This window comes from Geospiza fortis, unplaced genomic scaffold, assembly GCF_000277835.1.
Source record: "Geospiza fortis unplaced genomic scaffold, GeoFor_1.0 scaffold162, whole genome shotgun sequence".
NCBI classification, from domain to species: Eukaryota; Metazoa; Chordata; class Aves; order Passeriformes; family Thraupidae; genus Geospiza; species Geospiza fortis.
The window spans coordinates 223592-243905 of NW_005054316.1; the positions used below are offsets into that span (position 1 = coordinate 223592).

Consider the following 20314-nt stretch of genomic DNA (forward strand, 5'->3'; position numbering starts at 1 on the left):
AAAGCTTTTGTTACGTTCTTCAGCTCAAAAAACACTAGCAAAGCATTTTCTTTCTCACATACAGGGCAGCTGTGCCAAGGATTATGAAGAGCTCCCAAAGCCCAGCATCACGCTGCCTTTCCCCCCTCACCCCCTTAAGCCCAGCAGCAGCAGCAGCTCAGCTGGAGTGACACAGCAAGATTTTCTACTGAATGGCCCACTTCTTCAAAACCTCAATACTCAGGAATATGCATAGTAGAAAAGATGTATGCACCTCCAAATGATTCCTCAATTGCAGCAGAATTGCACAACAAACACTGCAAGAGGCCAGACTGCTGCTGTGGAACAGACAAGGACCTGCACAACTTTCTCCAAGGTACCAAACAAGTCTGTGACAGGACATTAAACCACAAGCCATCAAATTTCAAGCTGGGTGTCCAGTGACAGCCTCCAACATCCTCTCTATGACAGCAAATATGAACTATAGACATCGGATACCAAAGTTTTTCTTGCTGGCAGAAAAGATGCCACATGACAATCTTTTCATAATTGTGTCAGGTATCTCTGTCAGAAGACAGTATATTCTTTCCTCAGGTTATGTTTAAATTTTATTTCTGGCCCCAAAACACAGAGGGAAGAGAAAGGCTCATGAAAAAAACCCAAAAGATAAATCCTACTTCTAATCCAAATTTGCACTGTAGCTACTGGATAGATGCAACAAAACATAGGAAACTTGGCCTGAGTGGTTGTTCAAGTCTCTAATTAGAGATGGAGAAAAGGAAAACTGAAAAGACAGAGGCAGAGATGAAGGCACAGCAAATAGCAAAACCCTGGGGTCACATTCTGCACACTGCCAAGGCACAAGAACAGAGCATCTTTTAGAAGCTGAGCCAGTGACACAGCAATATTGCTGAGATGGACAAACCAAGGGCCAGGCTGGATTGGGCTTTGAGCATCCTGGTCTAGTCGAAGTTGTCCCCGCTCATGGCAGGGGAGCTGGAACTAGATGACCTTTAAGGTCCCTTCCAACCCAAACCATTCCAAGATTCTCCAATACCTTTGGCCAAATGCCTTTTAAAGCCTAAATGGTATTTCATGCTTTTTCACTACTGTCCAGAGGCTCACAGTCAGCACCAGCCCCAGAGCAGAGGGATGGGACACAGTGCACCCAAACATGTCCTCCTTCCAAACAGCAGCTCCCCAGACAGAGCAACAGTAGCTCTCTGTGACAACAGAGTAAGACACAAAGCAAGTACAAACCAGAACAAAGCTGCAAAAATTCTGTAAAAAAATAAATCCATCCATCCATCCATCCATCCATCATCCAAGTTTGTTCTACATAGGATACTGTGCAATAGCAAATATTAAAAATAAATAGAAAAGCCAAAATGACAATCAAAAAAGGGCCCTCAACTCACAGTTTACAGCTAATTATGAAGTACAGAGCTGCTACCATGAATAAGTATATTGTAAATGAAATATTTTTTATATCAGCTGATGAGAGACATGTATGTGCAAACATTGCTTTGCTTGTAGTCTTAGGTCAACATAAAACTGCTATAAAACGAATTTTTTAATTAAAGTTTTTGGGACGATAACTTTTGTAATCAAGTTTTCATTACAAACACACATTCATTTTCTCCTCTGAATCAGGTTTCCTGTCACCTTAGAAGAGCTATCAATATTTGTTAACGTCTTTCAAACTCACTTCTAGATTCGCTGCCCAAATTAGGAAACACCACTTTTACAGGTTTACTGTTGCAGTACAATGGTACAAAGCTAACCCAGAATTAATGATGCATGGGCTGTTCTTCGAAGAGTATGAAGTGTCCCTTTTAAGGAATCAGCATCCAACCTCCAAAACCCCTTTTACATGCAAGCACCTCTTCACTTTTGTGGGTAAGCAGCTGTGTACCAGCCAGATAAGGAACTCCAGGGACTCACTTCCAACTGTCCTTTCCTCAAGAAAACATTGTGCATTTTTCCTTGGCACATAATGAAACGTGGCCAGGGCAAGACCTCAGTACAAAATGGAGACATGGCTGTCCCGTCAGCAGATGCACAGTGGTGACATCAGCATTTCTCTCACATAATATCCCAAGTTCCTGACTCCAACAAACCCTATCCACCTCTGAGGCCTTCTGGTTGCCACATTTTATTTTGCATGTTACAGCTGGATGCAGGGAAAGCAACACCACCCACTTCTGTATTCGGAGAACGGGCACAGCATTCCTCAGTCCATTTCTTTGATGTCTCCAACACCGCATTCTTTAGCCTTGGACCTTCAATCATTTGCAAGGGGAACCTGAATTTAGGTAAAGTTTATAGGCTTTATAAACTAGTAAGGTCTGTTGATACCTACTAATACTAAAGGCACATTAAAATGCTTAACATGCAGCATCTTCATTTGTTACCACATAAGCTACATCAAAATTATTTTGGCACCACGCTCCTGTAAACGGTGTGAAAAAAACACACAGTCACAGAATTCAAAGCTGTAACAATGCACCCCCTTAAAAACTCGAACTGGTTTTTAAAGCAACTTCAAATGCTCTAGTAGTACCCGAACTGAGATGTTACTTTTCACCTTTAAAATCTGCACTCACATGTGATATGATAGGGTTTTATTATTTTAAATGAACTTGCAAATCATAGACAGTTTGAACCCCTGTAGATAATCAATCATTTTGGCTCAATAAGTACACATGGGTATCTGCAAATCAAATCAATGAAGAGAACAGGACACTGGGAAAAATAATCAGCTAAACTCACACCTGCAGCAGCACTGCACTGGCTGAAGATTGTTATATTTTGATTAAATATTAAAAATATTTACATTTGTGATGAAAGCATAATTATATGCACTGCTGGAAATTAACATGTGTGAAGTCTTGACTGAAGCAAGAATTTGTGAGACTTGTACTCAGTGCTGCCTCTGAAGGCAGCACTGTTTGAGTTCTACTGTAGATGCCATCCATACAGAACTGCTCCAAGAAAAAAACAAATTAAAACTAAAGAACCATAACAAAAAGTCAAAATTGAGTCTGATCATATAATTTGCAATGTTCATCACTACTCCCAATTGCTCCTACAGCATTTAAGCTTGTTATAAAGCCTGAAGCTCCCAAATAGTTCATACTAACTCTTCCTGTTCTCTCTCTGTACTTTTAAAGTAGTTTACAAAAAATATGAACCTCACAAGGCATTCTGGACTACATAAAATCAAAGACTGTTCCTCAAAATTAGGAACAAAAGAGCTATTCAAGCAATCAGGCTTGAAAAAGGAATGCACTGTAATTATTCCACTCAGTGCCAATGAAAGTAATCTAAAGTTTAATGTGTATTTGCTGTTCAACTTATCAGGGCATCTTTAACAAATATGAGATAAAATATCAAATTATTTTCTTGCTAAACTTAGAATTAAACATGAGTAATAACTGCTGCACATTCACAAGCTGCACTACATATTCTGTTAACTGTACTGAACAGTTTCTGCCCCTGCTTTGTAGCAATACTCCCATTTTAGAATACCAAAGGAGTATTGAAAAGAGTAAATAGTAGATTTCAATAGATGACTTTTTCTCTAATTTCTCTTTTACATCTTTAATCAAGTCTTCCTTTAATTTGTGTCCAGGCTCCAATATACATTCAAGTGAGAGGAATTTGACTGAAGGAGTATAGTACTGATAAGGACACTTTTCCCCCAGTCACTACAAAACACACTAAAGGTAGACATTTCAAGACCACAAAACTGATTAAATTCACATAAATAAAGCAAATAAGACAGGCATGAATACTGATCACACAGTTTTAAAGCCAATCTATCATTAGCTTGAGACTGAAGATATTGACTCTCAAAATTAAACTGAATTTCGTGGGTGCCATACCCACACCTGGCCACACTCCTGGACAACAGAATAGCTCTACTGATTGGAGACTGCACAAGAAAAAAATTTTTCTAATATATTTAGAAAGTAGCAAGGTGACCTTAAGTCAGTTCCACAGAGCTGATGTCACACAGCAGCCCAGTCAGTACTAGCTCTGTTTAGTTGCTACATTTCTAAAGTTATCCCAATTTTGAAACTTGATCAAGTGATAATCTTAAGCATTCACAAAAAATAAACAGGAGCATCTCTGAAAGCCAAGAAGGGTACTCCCTTCCTGCTGTATGTACTTTTTCTTTACAGAGATCCCTGACATAGACAGTACATGAAAGTAAAAAATCATGAATCACCATCCAAGATAAAGTACTGATGTCAAAACACAAAATTTAACCTGGCTGCAAGTATTTATTTTTTTATGTTCCATGAGGAAAAAAAATCCAGCAGTGAAATCTAGTTCTAGTTCATGATTCATACCAAACCCATAATGACACACTACATTGATATGCCACTATCTGATGATATACGTGACCTGGAGTACACAAAGAACATAAAACTCTTGAAGGGGAAGGTAAAAGTCTGGAGTAGACACTGGAGACATAATTCTCTTACCCCACTGTTTCAGGATCAATTACTGAAAAGGCTGTCCAATACAAACTCATGTTGAGCAGATGGCTCTGCACACCTAGCCGGAGCAAGGATGTAAGTATTTTTTTTCCCCTTCAGAAACTAAACACTCAAATTCAGGGCAAAGATCAATTATGCATTTCATAGACTGAGCAGGATTCCATCTCACCTATTTCTCCAAATACGCTCTTTCCACCCCTCAGCTGACTGGTGTTTCCTTTAAAAATTCAGTTGCCGCCCTCACTCCAACCACTATTTCCCATATTGCAGATTATGGGACACTAGTTGAATAATACGCATAAAGGATTTTTTTTTCTGGATCTGTAGCTAATTTTTTTTGCTAAATCAGTTTATAGATGTCTCCTGAAGGCCTTTTATACAGCATCAGTATGTCTCAGGAAAGGTCAACTCCACATAAAAAAGATCTGCTCTGACAGGGTCCATGTGGGAAAGACATGTCAAGGAACACTCCACATCTCACAGCATTTATATCCATAGCACCAAGATACAGTTTAACTATATTCATCCTTAAACCATGCTTATATCAACAAGTTTTTCATCTGTCACCACAAAGCAGTTGCCCATTTTGATTTACAAAAACATTTTAAAAATCATAAACCCCAGAAGCAGGAAGTAAAAAGGGACTGTGTCTAGCTTTTTGCTTTACGAATAAATGAGTGGGTCTTTGGTCAGGAAACAATCTCATCAGTGCAACTTTATGAAATACATTCCTTATGCTCACTGAATTGGAATTAAACAGAGTAACGCATGGCAGGAGAGACAAGGTTCAATAAAACAAAGGCTTAAATAAAAACTCTGGTCATAAGAAATCAGCCTACTTTTAATACTGTTAATGCTTATTGTTCCGTTGAGTATTGTGTTGCTTCACAGCATGGAAAAAAGCAAACAAATCACAAAAGAAAACATTAGAATATATTTTTTTTAATTTTTATAAATAACTTATCTGTTACAAAGGCAGTTTACCCAGCTAAATCACAAAACCATCAACTCAAGATATCCAAATTAGGTTTTATTAATAAACAGGTAAAAACTGATTTGTCAATCTTCACATAGAACTGCAGATGAAGCTGAAAAACAAGGCCTCATTTTATAAACAAAATGCATTGAATGCAACTGCTTTGGGTCTACTGCCTAATTACCTGGGATTGACATTTTCTTCCCACATAAAAAAAATTGCAAAGCCTTCAAAACAAAGGCCTCTGTGCATTCACATAGATCACTTGTAAAACTCCTAATAAAAGTGTCCACTGGAGGATGTTTACAGTGGGTGACAGTCTACTTTGTCTCTTGCTACATGGTTAGCACTCCCTCCAGCCTCACGCTAAGTGCTGCTGCTACATAATTCTTTGTGTGCCGTCTTTCATGCATATTGTACTGGAATTCCATTTTCTTGATCTCGGTTACATACATCCCCGATCATGTGAGTATTTTCCTTAAAAAAATAGATCATTAAAATAAAAGAGATGCTTGAGGTTGCTTCAGTGTTCAAGTCTGTTTAATTTCTCTTTTCCAGCCTTTATTTCAGTTGTCCTAAATATCGCTATCCTTGTTTTCTATAAATATGAGACTTCACCACAAAGTCAGGTTTAGAAACTGGCTGCCAAAACAGGAAAGCATTTAAAGTCCTTGAACAAAGCCGTACGATGCTGCTGCTGTTGATTTTGGCACTTTATGTACTTCCCCAATGAATCTCTCTTCAGGAGTCTGCAAGACACCCAGCAGATGAAGCAAGCTTAACTCGGATGCTGATCTGTTGGTGGGTTGAAAGTTTCCTAGTATAAAGTTTCCTCACAGCAGACAAAATGCTCCCTTTGTGTCACCCACCGTAAAACTCAGTGTACAGAGTGAACTATATGCATAACTTCCAACTTTTCCTGCACTTTTACCACGCTGCATCTGCAGGTCTTCACAGATCATCAGCATTTACAAGAGCAATGTACAGAACGAGCAGAGGAAAGCTATTTTGTGCATAGTTTTTTACTAATGCTCTTATTTTAAGGCATTGCTTCTCTCAGATAAAAGCTTAAAAAAAGGGACATGATCGTGCTTAATCATTTAAAGGGAAAAAAAGAAAGTTAACAAAAAGACTATTACACTATACATACAGAAGTACAAGAAAATAATAAAGGTGAGGAAAAGAAATCACTTAAAGCAGGCTCTAGAGCTATGTACAGTAGGAAAAGCTTTGGGGTATTTCACTGTGTGTATTGTACAGACAACGCATGCAGTTTTTCCTTTTCATCTTTAGATGTGATTGTAATGATTTCTGGCTTCACAGAGATGTTTTCAGGGAAGACAAGGCAAAGAGTACCACTGATTTGTGAAGTTCTTCCCTTTATCAAAGGCACTATGTGGCAGCAAACAGTTTAAATATTTAAACCTTGTTCCTTTTAAGATTTCCTTTGTGCATGTAGTGTTTCACTGAAAGCTCTGAAAACAAAAACACTAGCACTCTATTCCTTTCCCCTGTCAGAATTCAGTAGTGACACTGGGGCAGAGAAGAGGATGGGTGACACCCAGGCACTGAACACGGTGTGTGTTCCTGGTAATACTGTACATGGTTCAGGCAGCTGGCGAGTCTCTCAGCAGATTGCCCTTCAGCCGATCAGCGTCAGCTGCCTGTGACACAGCTCTGAGGTATTGCTTGCTCTGTGGGCTGACATTTAACAATAGCAAAACACCATCTCGTCACACCTTCCATTTTACAAAACCCTATGCATAAATGCTTTTTTTGCCCCCCGATGCCTGGACAATTCCTTGTACGTTTGCTATGGTTTTAGGGAAGGTAATGGGCCTGTTGGCTCAGAAATGCCTGGGCATTTCACACTGTTCACAGCGATTTAAGGCCGGATGGTTTAAAAAAGTACAGGCGGTACAACTCCACTGAGCTCCCTCATCTTCATCTGTGTCTGGAACAGTCTTTGGTGTTTTCACAATGGACCTCTGATCTGTGACATGGAAGAGATAAGATAAGCAGTTACTAACTGAAAACAGCATGGAAAGAATTTTGAGATTTTTTTTTTTCAGTAACTGAGAACTATCTTGTTCCTCTGAGAACAGCATAGTTATTTAAAAGTGACAGAAGCAGCTTTTTACCACTCCTTTGACTGCAGCTTGATTGTAGGTAAGCCAAAAGGCTCAAGGTAAAACTACAAAAATCAAGTTTCCCATCCCTTAACTCTGCTTTCTTCCCTTTCTTCCCTCAGTTCAAAGCTACTGCATAGAAAGGAAATAAAATTTGCAAATTAATCAGCACAGGAAACATGGACAAGATTTAGAAGTCTGAGGTCTAAGAAATGGTCTAAAATTCACTAGTATTCAAGGTATTCAAAGAAGTACGTGCTTTGTAACCCTTTGACATGTCAAACTTTTTGATTCTATAAAGAAGGTAGCAGTTCTTCAAGCCAGCTCAGCAGGCAGATGTAGAAAAACCATTGCCTGGCTCTGTCATGCTACAGAGTAATCATCCCAGCTACACCAACACATCTTTTTGCATGATGTGTTAGACAGTAATCTTCAATTATTTTAAAAGGGAAAACAAGAAGAGAGAAAAGAAATGAAAAGGATGAAGAGAGATGAGTGACTTCTCAAGTTAAGGGCTTCCCAGTTGAGGCAACTGCAAAATCTTTTCAGCCCATTATTTCATCTGGAAAACATCTCATCAGCCACGGCAATTGCTGCAAAATGACAGCAAGAGATCCCTAAGTACAACAGTACTGATCACAGTTGCAAGAATTATTTTTGTTCTTTTGTGAACAGCAGTAATTCTGTTTTAAGTCAAAGCCTACATGATAGCTAAATTGAAGATTAAAATGAAATTAAAATTAAAGTTAATGAAGAACTAAGATACAGCAGTGATACTTAAAAAAAAATAAGAAAAGAAAGATAATTGATAGAGGGACTTTAGAGCTTTATAAACCAATCAGGGTCAATTTTGTATTTTCAAGATAGATTGAATGAAACACTTAAATTTGTGAGTTCCTAAAAGATAAGCCAATAAAAATGCTGACAACTAGTCAAAGAAAATTCATTGAAGTTTTCTTCTTTGATAGGTTAGTTTTTATTTATTATAAAAGGAACTACATAATTGACAGAACTTGTAAGTTCTTCATGGTTCAGTTGTAAAATGTGTCTAATAGGAATGTGTATGGATTTAACTTTACTTCGAATTTTCACTACCAGCTCGGATAGTGGAAGGACAAAAAGTGCTTTATAAAGCATGAAAAACAGTATCAGTTTCGAAGTGTTGCAAAAGATCTGCAGGACAAAAAGTTCAATTTATCTAGACCATTTTACAATGCAGAACTGTCAGAAATCTACAAGATGAGATTCTGTAACAACAGTTACCGCACACTCCAAGGACAATTAACCACACACACCTATGTTATGTGGAGAACTTCCAGGACAGAAAGACAGCACAGAAACACCTGTGGATTATCTCGATGTTTCGTGAGGTGGTCTGCCTAAAGTCATAGTATAATGATGTTCCAAACAAGCTGAATTCATTCTCTGCTTTATGTAAAACACAAGAGGTAATTGTTTTGCTTTGTTTGACACCCAGAGAGGGGAAAAAGCAAGTAATGTGCACACTAATGATAAATAGAATGCTTAAGAGTGGCTAATACTAAGCAATACTGACTCCCTACTGCTCTGCATTACTTTCCTGTTCAACTACCTAGAACTATATTTACCAATAGTCAGAAGAGGCTTTCATGCAACTTCTTAATACAAATTCTACAGTAACCATGAATTCCAGTGAGGGTAACCAACCTGAGTTGTTACTACATGTAAATAAATCTACTCTTCACTATGGATAATGGTGAAGTCATCTAAGTGAGTTTCACTGGTCCCTAAGCAATGTACCTCATGCTCATTTTTAGAGAAAGATGGATGCTTCCATTACATAAACTGCCTAACAATATATTATCCATCTCTAACATAACCCATTTAGTATACTTCTCTTTCCTGAATGTATGAATACAGAGGAAACAAGAGCAAACAGAAGCATACTTACTGCCAATACAAATAAAATGCGAGGTTTGTATGCTTTTGAAGTAATCTATTTCATAATCAACACTAAACAAGATTTGTAAATTAGAACTTGATATCAGATACAAACCAGGTATTTGTATCAAATCCAAATTTTATCAATACAATACCTTTGGGTTTTGGTGGCACGGGACCAAGAAATCCAATATTATCGTAAAAATTATGAATAGCGCTGGGATTAAAATGTGGTCCTAAAAATAAAAAAAAAAAAAAGTGCAGCAGTTTAAAAAAATAAACTTGAGTAGGGAGGCATATCAGTTTTTTCTGGCAGTAATTCTGTAACCATACTATTATTCACTTATCACCTTTTATATCAAAGTGTCAATACAGACCTAGGTGAGACAGTAATGATTTCAACAACACACTTTAACAAACTTATTGCCCAAAATATGTAATATGAAGTAAACTCAGAGACAAGCTCCAGCAAACTAAACTCCTTTAAAGGTATCTTTTTCTGCTACTCTTTAAGATCATTTTATTAGTAAATCTTATTTGACTTTTTCTAAATTGCAACTATTCTCAGAGATATCTTACCTACTACGCAGTGTATTATACATGCTTAGAATTAAAACTCAAGAGGAAGTTCTAAATGCAATTAACTTTAACAAGCAAAAAAAAAAAATCACCCACTATTCACTCTATTTAAGGTCAGGTTTTCAGTGTAGCATTACATTCAGAACACTTGTCTGCCTTCTCCTGAACTGCAGGTAGACTGACTGAAGTTCTGAAGCAGAACTTTTGTGGCTCATGTCCCAACTGATCTAACAGCTCACTGCTTCTGGAAGTGGGAAGCATCAATTCCTTCCCTCTCACTATCTCAGTTCTCCCTTCCTGTGCCTCTCCCTCACATCAGCTATAGCAAGCTTTTCCAGCAATGCAAGTTTTAGCTTGGCTTGTGAACACACTCAGCTCTGCAAAGGGTCTAAAAAACCTAATACAGAGCCAGAGCTCAGTAACTGGCAAGAGAGAGAAGCAGGAAGAGAGAGGCTTTCTTGCTGGCAGTTCTTGAACTGGCTCAGCTGTCTCATCATTTCACCCCCATGACCAAAGGCTGTGTCCCTGCAGACAAGGAAAGCAGAGAGCACACTGGAAGTTACCACCACACTTTATATTTTCTAACTTGAGAGGCTAAATACAGACAGAGGTGGAAGACAAAAGAGAGAGATGAACACGTGTATAGATGTATCATTTGAAAAACTTACTCTCTTTCTTTGATAGTCAGATAAGCAGAGTTGTATGAAATAGGAATGACTGTGGAATTAGGAAAATCATATGGCCAACAAAAACAACAGGCTTTAAAGACAGTTACTACCATGGTTTCACTCAAACTCATGTGATGATTTATCAAAAAGTGTGTATATCCATCATTTATGACATGGACTTTTTTGAAACATGTAGACAGTGAAAAAAAAAATCAACATTTACAGTTACTGATGTACTAAGACATACTGTACCTCTTGCTTGAAAAAGATCAATCTCTTTGGTTAGGCAATCTATGTCTATCTGCAGCTGTCTGTTACAACTTCTTAACTGTTGCATTTCTTCCAGCTGAAAAAATAAATCTGCCTGTTAGACTAATTTTCCCACTTTATGAACAGTTATCATTCACACACAGGCAGACAACATTTAATTATTTCAGAAATGATAATAAAAGAATCTTCCCTAATGACCACCTTTCTTTTAATCCAAGCATAATCTCAGAAAATGCTTCCAAACCTACTGAATAGTTCTCTCTCATCAGACTTCAGAGCAGACTGAACAACTCCAATCTTCAGTCAGGGAACAGCCAGTGGTCTGGTCCACCAGATCAATGGATGATCATCTAGCACTGAAAACTGGTGCATTAATTGGTTTCTTTGAGCTCAGTATATGCAACAAGACCAAAAAGTACGTGATAACAGTATGAGTATTAACTTGTAAGGAGTATCACATCAAACTTTAGTCACTGCCTGTAAAAACAATTCTTCACAAAGCAATTAGCAAGCTGCAACGTTGTGGTTAAATGACACATTTTTGGTCCTTACTCTAAACTCTACTGTTCACCAGCTTAATTCTAACTATACTGCCTGTCCTTAGTATATTGTCAATATATGAACAACTCTTCCTTCAATTTATTGTGACAGACCACACTTGTGGTTTAGGTTTATACCCTACAGACGTTTCAACTTACTGATGGAATTTGGGAAACAGAATTCGATCTTTTCAGGCGCCTTCGTGTTAGATTATTCTCCATTTCATTGACCTCTGATTTTAGTTTATCCAACTTTTTCTTTTGAACCTCAAGTTCTCGTTGAAGTCGCTCCATCCTGGCCTTCTGGTGTACCAGTAAAGCTGCAATACATAAAGTCCCATTTTATCTACTTTATTATCCTTCACATGGCAACATCAGATTAAGAAGCAAGTTGGTACTCTTTTGGGAAAAAACAGAAAAAAACACCGCTACAGACTGCTTTTCCAATTTCCTTGCAAGAAAATCTCTGCCATAAGACAGAAAGTGCTGTATTATTGAAAACAGCACAAGCTAACTACAGACAAGCAAATATAAGAAAGCCATACAATGCAATAAATGACCATGCAAAATTTAACTGTAATCTTAAAAACCAACAAGACAACTACCCAAAGGCAGGAACAAATATTTCTGTGTGTATTCATCTTAACCACTGTAAAACAGGTAGCATGAAGAGGATTTCAGACAACTGCAATATGGAGCACTACATAATGCTTATTACAATTAGGATTGGATCCAGTGTTCATCACAGTACGAACCACCAAATGAAACCAAACCAGAAATAAGCACACCACTAGCAAACTGGTATTTGTCAAAAGCTGGACTGTACGTCACTTTACCCCTAAACTATGGTGCAGAACCATTAGCTCAGCTTCTAATTTCTAACAATGGTTACTATTTGTAAAGCAAAAGGCACAAGGAGACCTAATTTAGAAACAACGAAGTCAGCAAAATTTCATAGTTTCAAACCACGGTTTTTTGAAGGCATAATGAACCTAAGTAGCAGATGACACAAATTCATGCAATCTAATGAGTTTATTTCACTGAAGGCAGGTTTACTATTAAATATCATCACAAAAGCAGATATCACCACTCAAAGTAATAACCATCTTCTATAAAAATGTATTTAATTAAATAAACTAAAGAATAATTTTAACTTCTGCACAGCCATTCATTCATCCATTAAGCTAGTAATTCCTATAAACTGTGATCATTTTCACAGACTATGAATACTTTTATATCACCCTGGAAATTATAAAGAAGTAGCAATAACAAGGTATTTTTTAAAAGATTGAATTTGCCTCACAAAATCTTTAAACCAAGCTCTAGCTGGAACATGATGTTTAACTCCTCACGATTTCTTCAGGTACCAAAACATTAGAAGCACTCAAATCTGGTTGCCTAGGTTTCCCAAATAGTAGCAGAGGAAAAAAAAAACACATCAAAAAGATGGCAAGCAGAACTGCCTTCTCCTGCAGATCCTGGCTGCTCATTCATTCATTCACACATTGCATGTTGTCTTCCAGAGGTTCTTTAAAAGGAGGAACCATGCCAAACTATTTCTGAACCGTGTTACAGACCATACTGAGATCCAGCCATTGAGTCACAAATGTTTGCAAGATACTGAAATGACACCTAGCTTCTGCTACATTTTATTCAAATCGCAGAAATTTTCATAAGCAGACCACCTTTACTTTGGGTCACAGTAGCTGCACTACAGTAAAAATTGCAGCTGTGCTCATATGTAAAATAAAAACGTAATAACTGAAATCTCAGTATAAAGATTTTTGTTGAAGACTTGAAATTATCAGGTAAGTATTCTCAGTAGACAGCCTCTCCTCTTGAAAAGCCTTTTATAAACAGCAAATGAAGCTGCAAGTCTAAGGAAAAGAAATCAAAGACTACTTTGCCTCTACTCTGGTAGAGAGTGTACAAGCCCTTTTTCTTTCTACATTTTATTTCCACTTTCAGACAGTCTCTTCTGTTTTCATTACCTTGGTAAGCCTGCTGAGGCAACACAGCCATGCTCTACTGCCCAGACCCAGAACCCCTCAGACCTGTCAAACGGTGGATGCAGGCTGCTGGCGAGTGGCCAGTGCTGCTGGATGTGGCAAGTGAGGAGCATTGTTACCAGAATATCAGGTTGTAGGGCATGGCATGGCCTCAAGAGTTCAACTATGACCAAAACTTTGCCTGTACATCCCTCATCTCCTTTTTTAAACTACTCTTGTAAAGGAAAAGAACCCCAGATTTCTCATTTTCATGTTCTCCCACTTGTGTGGTTTAGAAATTCAACTGTCATTATGGACCTGTACAAGGAGGAGAAGGCACTGACGGATGCCCCCGGCATTACAACATGCTTTTAATTTTCATGTCATGTCTGGAAAGCCATGCACTTTATTCTCCTAGGAACTTTGGGACTACCATCTCACAATTTCAAATCCCATCAGGTTTTAAAAACACACATTAAAAATTACCATTGTGATTAAAGAAGAATCACTTGATACCACTGTGCTATCCTTCTATAATTAAAAGTAACTTTGATAAGGAACTTGAAAGAGATTGGTGTAAGCAGAGACTTTCATATACAATTTGGTAATTTTGCTTTAATACCAATTTGGTAGCTGCAGGAAAACAATGGTGGGGGGAAGACAAAACCCTCCCTGTATTTCAGTGTCGTATTTATGAATGGAAAGTGGCAATTTAAGTATTCAGCTCCCTCTAGTGTTGCTCAGAGCAACTGAAAACGCTCAGAAAAACACTGCAGCTCAACTTCTTAATTAAGGGCAAACAGGGTATTTGGCACATTTAGTTTTTTACACTTCTGCACGTTTGCATTCAGCAGAGTGCAGTACACTTCAATGCCACTATTTCCTCTGACATCCAAAGTGCACATTTTTCACATAAAAGCTGCATATCATTATAATTACAGGAAGGAGCATAAAAGTCTGGAGGACAAAAGTTCACTCTTCCTCTCCCAGAAACCTTCTCAGTCGGGCACTAAATATACCTTTAAGTTCGTACATGTATGTGTAATTGTTTTCCAAAGACTCTGTGAATGGGAATTTTAACGTTAAGAGTGTCTTTTATTATTTTAAGTGTTTCTAAGATAAATTATAATCTAGGAATACAAGGATTTAACCCTACCCTATAGACCTAAGCATTTTTAAAATCTCTTAGTTTGTCAGATACGGAGGGAATTTCTGGCAATGCAATTACACTGTGGCAGGAGGTTCATGAGAGTCTCAAAACACACTTATGCTTGGGCATGTTTTCTAAACCTGTATTTGAAGCTGCACAAAATTCAGTCATCTGATATGCAGCTTCAATAGTTCAAAATGATTTTTTTTGTTCCCTCTTTTCAATATTCTCTTCACCTAATTTTTTAAAAAGAACATCAGTGAAGAATGGGGCCTGATATACAGAGCCAAATATAAGGTGGTATTTTTCTAAGACCACATGATGCAATGGGCTCAGAGCCCCTTGGTGCATAGGCCACAGCTGTATCTTATTCAAGTCTTTTTTCTTAAACATCTACAAGGACTGGCTAAGAATGAAAAAAAGTTGTTTCCTGCAGTTTTATTTTTTTTTAAGTTTTAAAAGCTCCAAGAAACCAAAGCAAGAGCTGTGCAAAATATTAATGTACTAATCTAGTTTATAAATGAATTTATTTACATTAAAAACACAGTGGCAAGAATTGCTAAGCAAACATGCTTCCACATATATAACTATAGTTGGTACCAATGATTCACTCAACTTTGCACACCATCCTCTTTCAAGTTGAAGAAAATAATATGAAAACATCAGACAGCCAAAGCTGTATAATATTTAACCAAAGGACTTAAAGTTCCCTAGTGAGAAAACATCTACCTAGTGATTTTATTACACAATTATGTATTTTCTTGAGGGGTTGCCTTCCCATTATACAGATGGAAAGCTATACCCAGAATGAGCAACTATTTAATAACTGTTCAGCCTCACTACTCATCACACGACATGCATACAGAGCATACATCACAAAAAGGTATCTGAGCAGAGAATTTTCAATTTCTAACAAAATTCCAATTTTCCATCCATAAAACATGTTACACTAAACTAAATTGTATATTCAAATCCCACTTATCTACTTCATATTCATAAAACTAATTATAAATTGTAATATCTAAGTAATGGGAATACTCCTGCACACTGACAGAAGTGATACTGAACACATAAAAATGCATCCTCTTTTGGCTGTCCTTCTGGGTATGCACCTAGCATTACTCTTCACACAGCACCATGAATTCTTACTGACTTTAACAGCAGACACATGCACTCAACACTTCCACAAGTGAGTCCTCAGTATCTCAGACTAGAATCTTAGAAAATTAGAAACATCCCTCAGCAACCAGTTCTGAAAAGTCTGGAGACAGTGAGTTTCTCAGGATCACAGAGTCAATGCCAGAGATACAACCAAGCATTCCAGGGAAATGACATGATCTTATCTGAGCAGTACCCACTCCTTTACACATTCTATAACCTCCGGGTTTGGCAGCAAATAAGACAAGAGATCTGGGGCAGCCTTCCACTACCCACTGCAACTTTCTTGGGAGGGAAACCAGAAATATCATGGAAGGAGACTGAGGTGCCTACACACACTGCAATTAAGCAAAGCTTTGTTGATGGCAAGCAGCAGCACCTAAAGAGAAGTCCAACACATCTTCTGTTCTCCTGGGTTGGACCATGTATATAAATATAAAATAAATAAAAAGAGCAAAGGAAATTTCATTTGACATCAAAGCAACTCCATCTTCCACCCCAAGGTTTCTTTTCCCCCAAGCCAGTTTCAGTTCTCCCTGCCAAGATAAAGAGCATTCTGGTAGAAACAGAAAAGCTGATGAAAACATATTTTTCTCTAATCACGGCCAGAGAAACTACTCATCTTCTCTGGCTAAAATTAAAATGAAACAAGGACCTTGCATGGAAGGATTCTGGCAGTCTGGCTAAATCATAAGCAGTTTAAAATACAGAAAACATCAAGTAACTCAAATCCCTTTTTGTAAGCAAGATGAAAAAAAACCCACTGCTAAGTATAAGAAACATGTTTAAAAGCAACAGTTAGGACTTCCAGATATCAATATCATACAAGTAAGGCTATTACAGACTTAACTCTCCAAATATTAATTGATAACAAAAATGTAAGAAACACTGCACTTATTGCAGCAGAAATGGAGCACACATGCCAGAAATGCAGAACATCTCTACACATAAAGAACTTCAGGACTATTAAGTGCACTTTCTAGTGAAGGACACAGAAGGATGGTGATTTCCTGAGGTCCCTAAAGCTGTACCAGCCCACATCATAGATCTACGCATCATCTTATAGCTGCAGCTTGGCTTCAGGAAGAGCTGGGCTCCACAGCAAGAATGAGGTCAATGCTTCTGTAACTCCAGGTTGTGTATCAAGCTTGCCTCATCTTGATAAACTGAATGCTGACACCTGCAGCTTATAGAGATTACCGTGACCATCACTACCAAGGATACAAGAGATAAAAAGGTAGACCTGGTATAAGTCAGTGCCCTCAGAAAGGAAAAACAGACAAAAGGGACAACTCCCCAAAATGAGCAGTTTGGCAAGCCCCTAAAAAGTAACCAACTTGCTTGGGAAGCAAGTTCATTACCTAAAAGACTGTTTAAAGCCTAAGGACAAGATTTCAATTGCTTAATTTCTGGTATATGAAGTTTTCCAGGACTAAGACTAAAACAGACAGCTAAGTCACCCTCCAAAGTAGGAAAAGGAAATATGATCTGGGGGGCAATTTTTTTGCTTACCTACAGATGAATTTTCTGAAGTTCTGAACATAAGAGAACGTAAGGATGATTAGCTTTTTGGTTTTGGCACATAACCTTTAGAAACTCTTGAGTTACGATTGACTATTCCTCACTAAAGATAGTTATATCCAGAAAAGATAGTTATATCCAGAAGTAGTGCACAAGCTGGAATAATTTTGTTATTTACTTCATTAACGCAGTACTCCAGATGCAGATCTGGCTTCCAGTGTCCTGATCACTGTACTTACTTACAAAAAATAAAACGGCTAAGTTCATCTGAAGAATGTTTACACTGGTCGTGGAACAGGCCAGTTTTTTAAATTCAGAATTGTTTGCTAGGTCCAGAGAGGACCAGTGAGGTCAAAGACAAATTATTTTGACAACCTATTGTGAATACTGCTTAAATATCCTAAGACTCATTCAACATTTTTATGTAAAAAGCTCACAGGAGGGTTAATAAACCACTGAGCTGGTAATAAAAGCATGCAAACCCATGAAAACAGAAGAAAAAGATTAACAGGTTATCTCGCTTTATCTATATTTTTACCCCTCCATTACCGCTGATCCCTTAGAACAGATTCCCTTGGTTTGGTGCTCCTTTTCACATTTTAAAATGTAACAGAAGTAAGTATCAAGACTTTAAGCATTTTATTGTCAGGAACATAGTAGGAAACATGGAGGCCAGGCCAACACTTTGTGCCATTAATTGCTTTTGAAGTCTGCTTTTCTTTCTTCTTAAAGAACACTCACAAAAAAAAATATTATCCAATGTAAACAGTATCTCAACTGATTTAAAAATCTGACAATGGAATTGTAGCTTTAAATCACTAGGACAAGTTGAACAAACTAGATGTTTCTTTCAGAACAACATAAAAATGAAGATGGTATGACTCCACTTCATTAAACAAATAACATATCTACTTAACACAAACAGAAGAATATCTCCATGTATTCAATTACATGTCTTTACCATAACAAGAAATCTATGAATTGCTTATAAAATGCTTTTATTTATTTAGGAAACACAAATGCTAAAATTAAAGACACTGTATTAACATCATAAAGTTTACTAACTGTTTCCTGTTCTGCAATCTACACAGTGAATTGACAACCTGGTCAAAATCTCTACAATTTATATTAAGAATATTACCTTGCGTGTAGGCAGCATCATCAGATCCCATACTCAATTTCCGTGCATCACTGATCCTATCCACATGTGCTAAAACAGGGTCAGTAAGATGCTGGATACCCTCTGGTTCAACATAGTGATCAGGAAGGTTTAGAAGGTTTGTAGGTTCAAAAGTTGGGGATACTACCCCTGGGGAAACTGCAGGGGGCTTATTTGGAGAAACTGTAATTTTAAAAGTATATTTTGTGTTAGGCTGTGTAACAACCACTCGAGGAGAAGTTGCAGTGGTGCTGTTGCCCACTGCTCGACTCTTGGGTGGATGGTGATGAATAAATGCAGGACCCATGCTTACTTGACCAGACATATTCCTAGCAGTAGTAGATACTCCAGGATTTGTGGATATGAAAAGCGTGGGCTGGTTCCGCACAAGCTGATCATCTCCTGTCGTGGCATTTGCTGAAATGTAGACCTTGGGCTGACCACGTGTGATCACTTCATCAGTATTTGGAGGACTGGCCGATATGTAAACAGTGGGTTGACTTCTACCTAATGTCTGGCTGTTGAGGGAAGAGGGAACGGTGGAGGTGCGAGGGCCAGTTGAACGCAATTTAGAAGAACTGTTTCTTTGTGGCGGTTCAAGTTTGATTTCAATTTGATTTTTGCGAGGTCCTGTGGAGATATTCTGAATGTTGTATTGGCTATGAGCAGAAGATTGTGAGCTACCAGATGAATGAATCATAGGTGCTTGTGGAGTAGTAGGAGAACTGATAGGCATGTACACGTGAGAAGTCTGGTGGCCTTGCTGGTTTGGCTGTGTTGAGTGTTGCGATGAGGTATGTGGCGTAGTACTGGATGTAGGAATAGTAGTCCAGGGACTTGGCTGTGAAGGCTGGTAGACTTGCTGAGGGTGCATGGGATTAAACTGAGATGCCCAGCCTGGCTGCTGCTGTGTTTGCCGAGCAGTACCACTAGGAGCTGTGATGTAAGGCCTAATATAGATAGAATTTCCCTGGGGACTATTAAGTACAGGAGGAGGTACACCATGTATGTGCAAAGACGTTGGGGTATTGCGACCAGGCTGAATGTTTGGGGCTAAAGTTACCATAATGGGGTTGAATCTGGGTGTTTGTTGAGACAAGTTAGATACTCCTTTGCTGCCTAGGTGAAATCCAAGATGCTGCCCTGGATTAGAAGCACTAACTGTATTAGCCATCCCAAAGACATTAAATCCTTGTGGAACCTGCTCAGGAGGACTGACTGGTTTGAAGGTGTCCATCACTAACACTGTGAGCTAGAGTCCTACTTCCATTCATTCTACTTCCTTCTCTTCCATGATGATAGACGTTTTGTGACTGCAAATCCAAATTAAGAGATGTCATGTGATTTCGTAGTCCAGGAATCCCAGAATCATCTGAAAAACTCAGGTCTCCTTCACCGTAGAGATACTTTGTGCTCTCTTGAGAGAGAACTGCACAACAGGCATCCAAATTATTGTTATTCTAAAAGAGACAGATGAAAGTTTCACATTACTGATAAAATACTGTCACAGTTATGGATGAATACATCCAATCACAACTGAAAAATGAACAATACAGCATCAGATAGAAAGCTTTAGGTGGCTGGCTAGCGTAGCTGCTCTATACACACAAGGGGCTTGCCTGTGAAGCTCACTGCTCTGGGAACAGTGACTGAGCCAGTGGCACCAAGGGCAGAGGTCTGCAGTGCCTCTGAAGCAGTGACAGGGAGATCCTGCACCTTGGAAAGCTAGCTTTATACAGTATGATACACCCTGAATGAATATTTTCCCTA

At 38.2% G+C, this 20314-nt stretch overlaps 1 protein-coding gene across 1 annotated transcript in view; it reads right to left on the reverse strand.

Annotated features, from left to right (window-relative positions):
* Positions 1–5409: 5409 nt before the first annotated feature.
* TAB2 (TGF-beta activated kinase 1 (MAP3K7) binding protein 2) overlaps positions 5410–20314 on the reverse strand; it is a 20157-nt gene continuing 5252 nt past the window's right edge. The window contains 6 exon segments of the mRNA XM_005420063.3: positions 5410–7456; positions 9668–9748; positions 11012–11105; positions 11728–11888; positions 18527–19755; positions 19757–20004. Coding sequence (XP_005420120.2) covers positions 7311–7456; positions 9668–9748; positions 11012–11105; positions 11728–11888; positions 18527–19755; positions 19757–20004 — 1959 coding nt within the window. The 3' untranslated portion in view covers positions 5410–7310.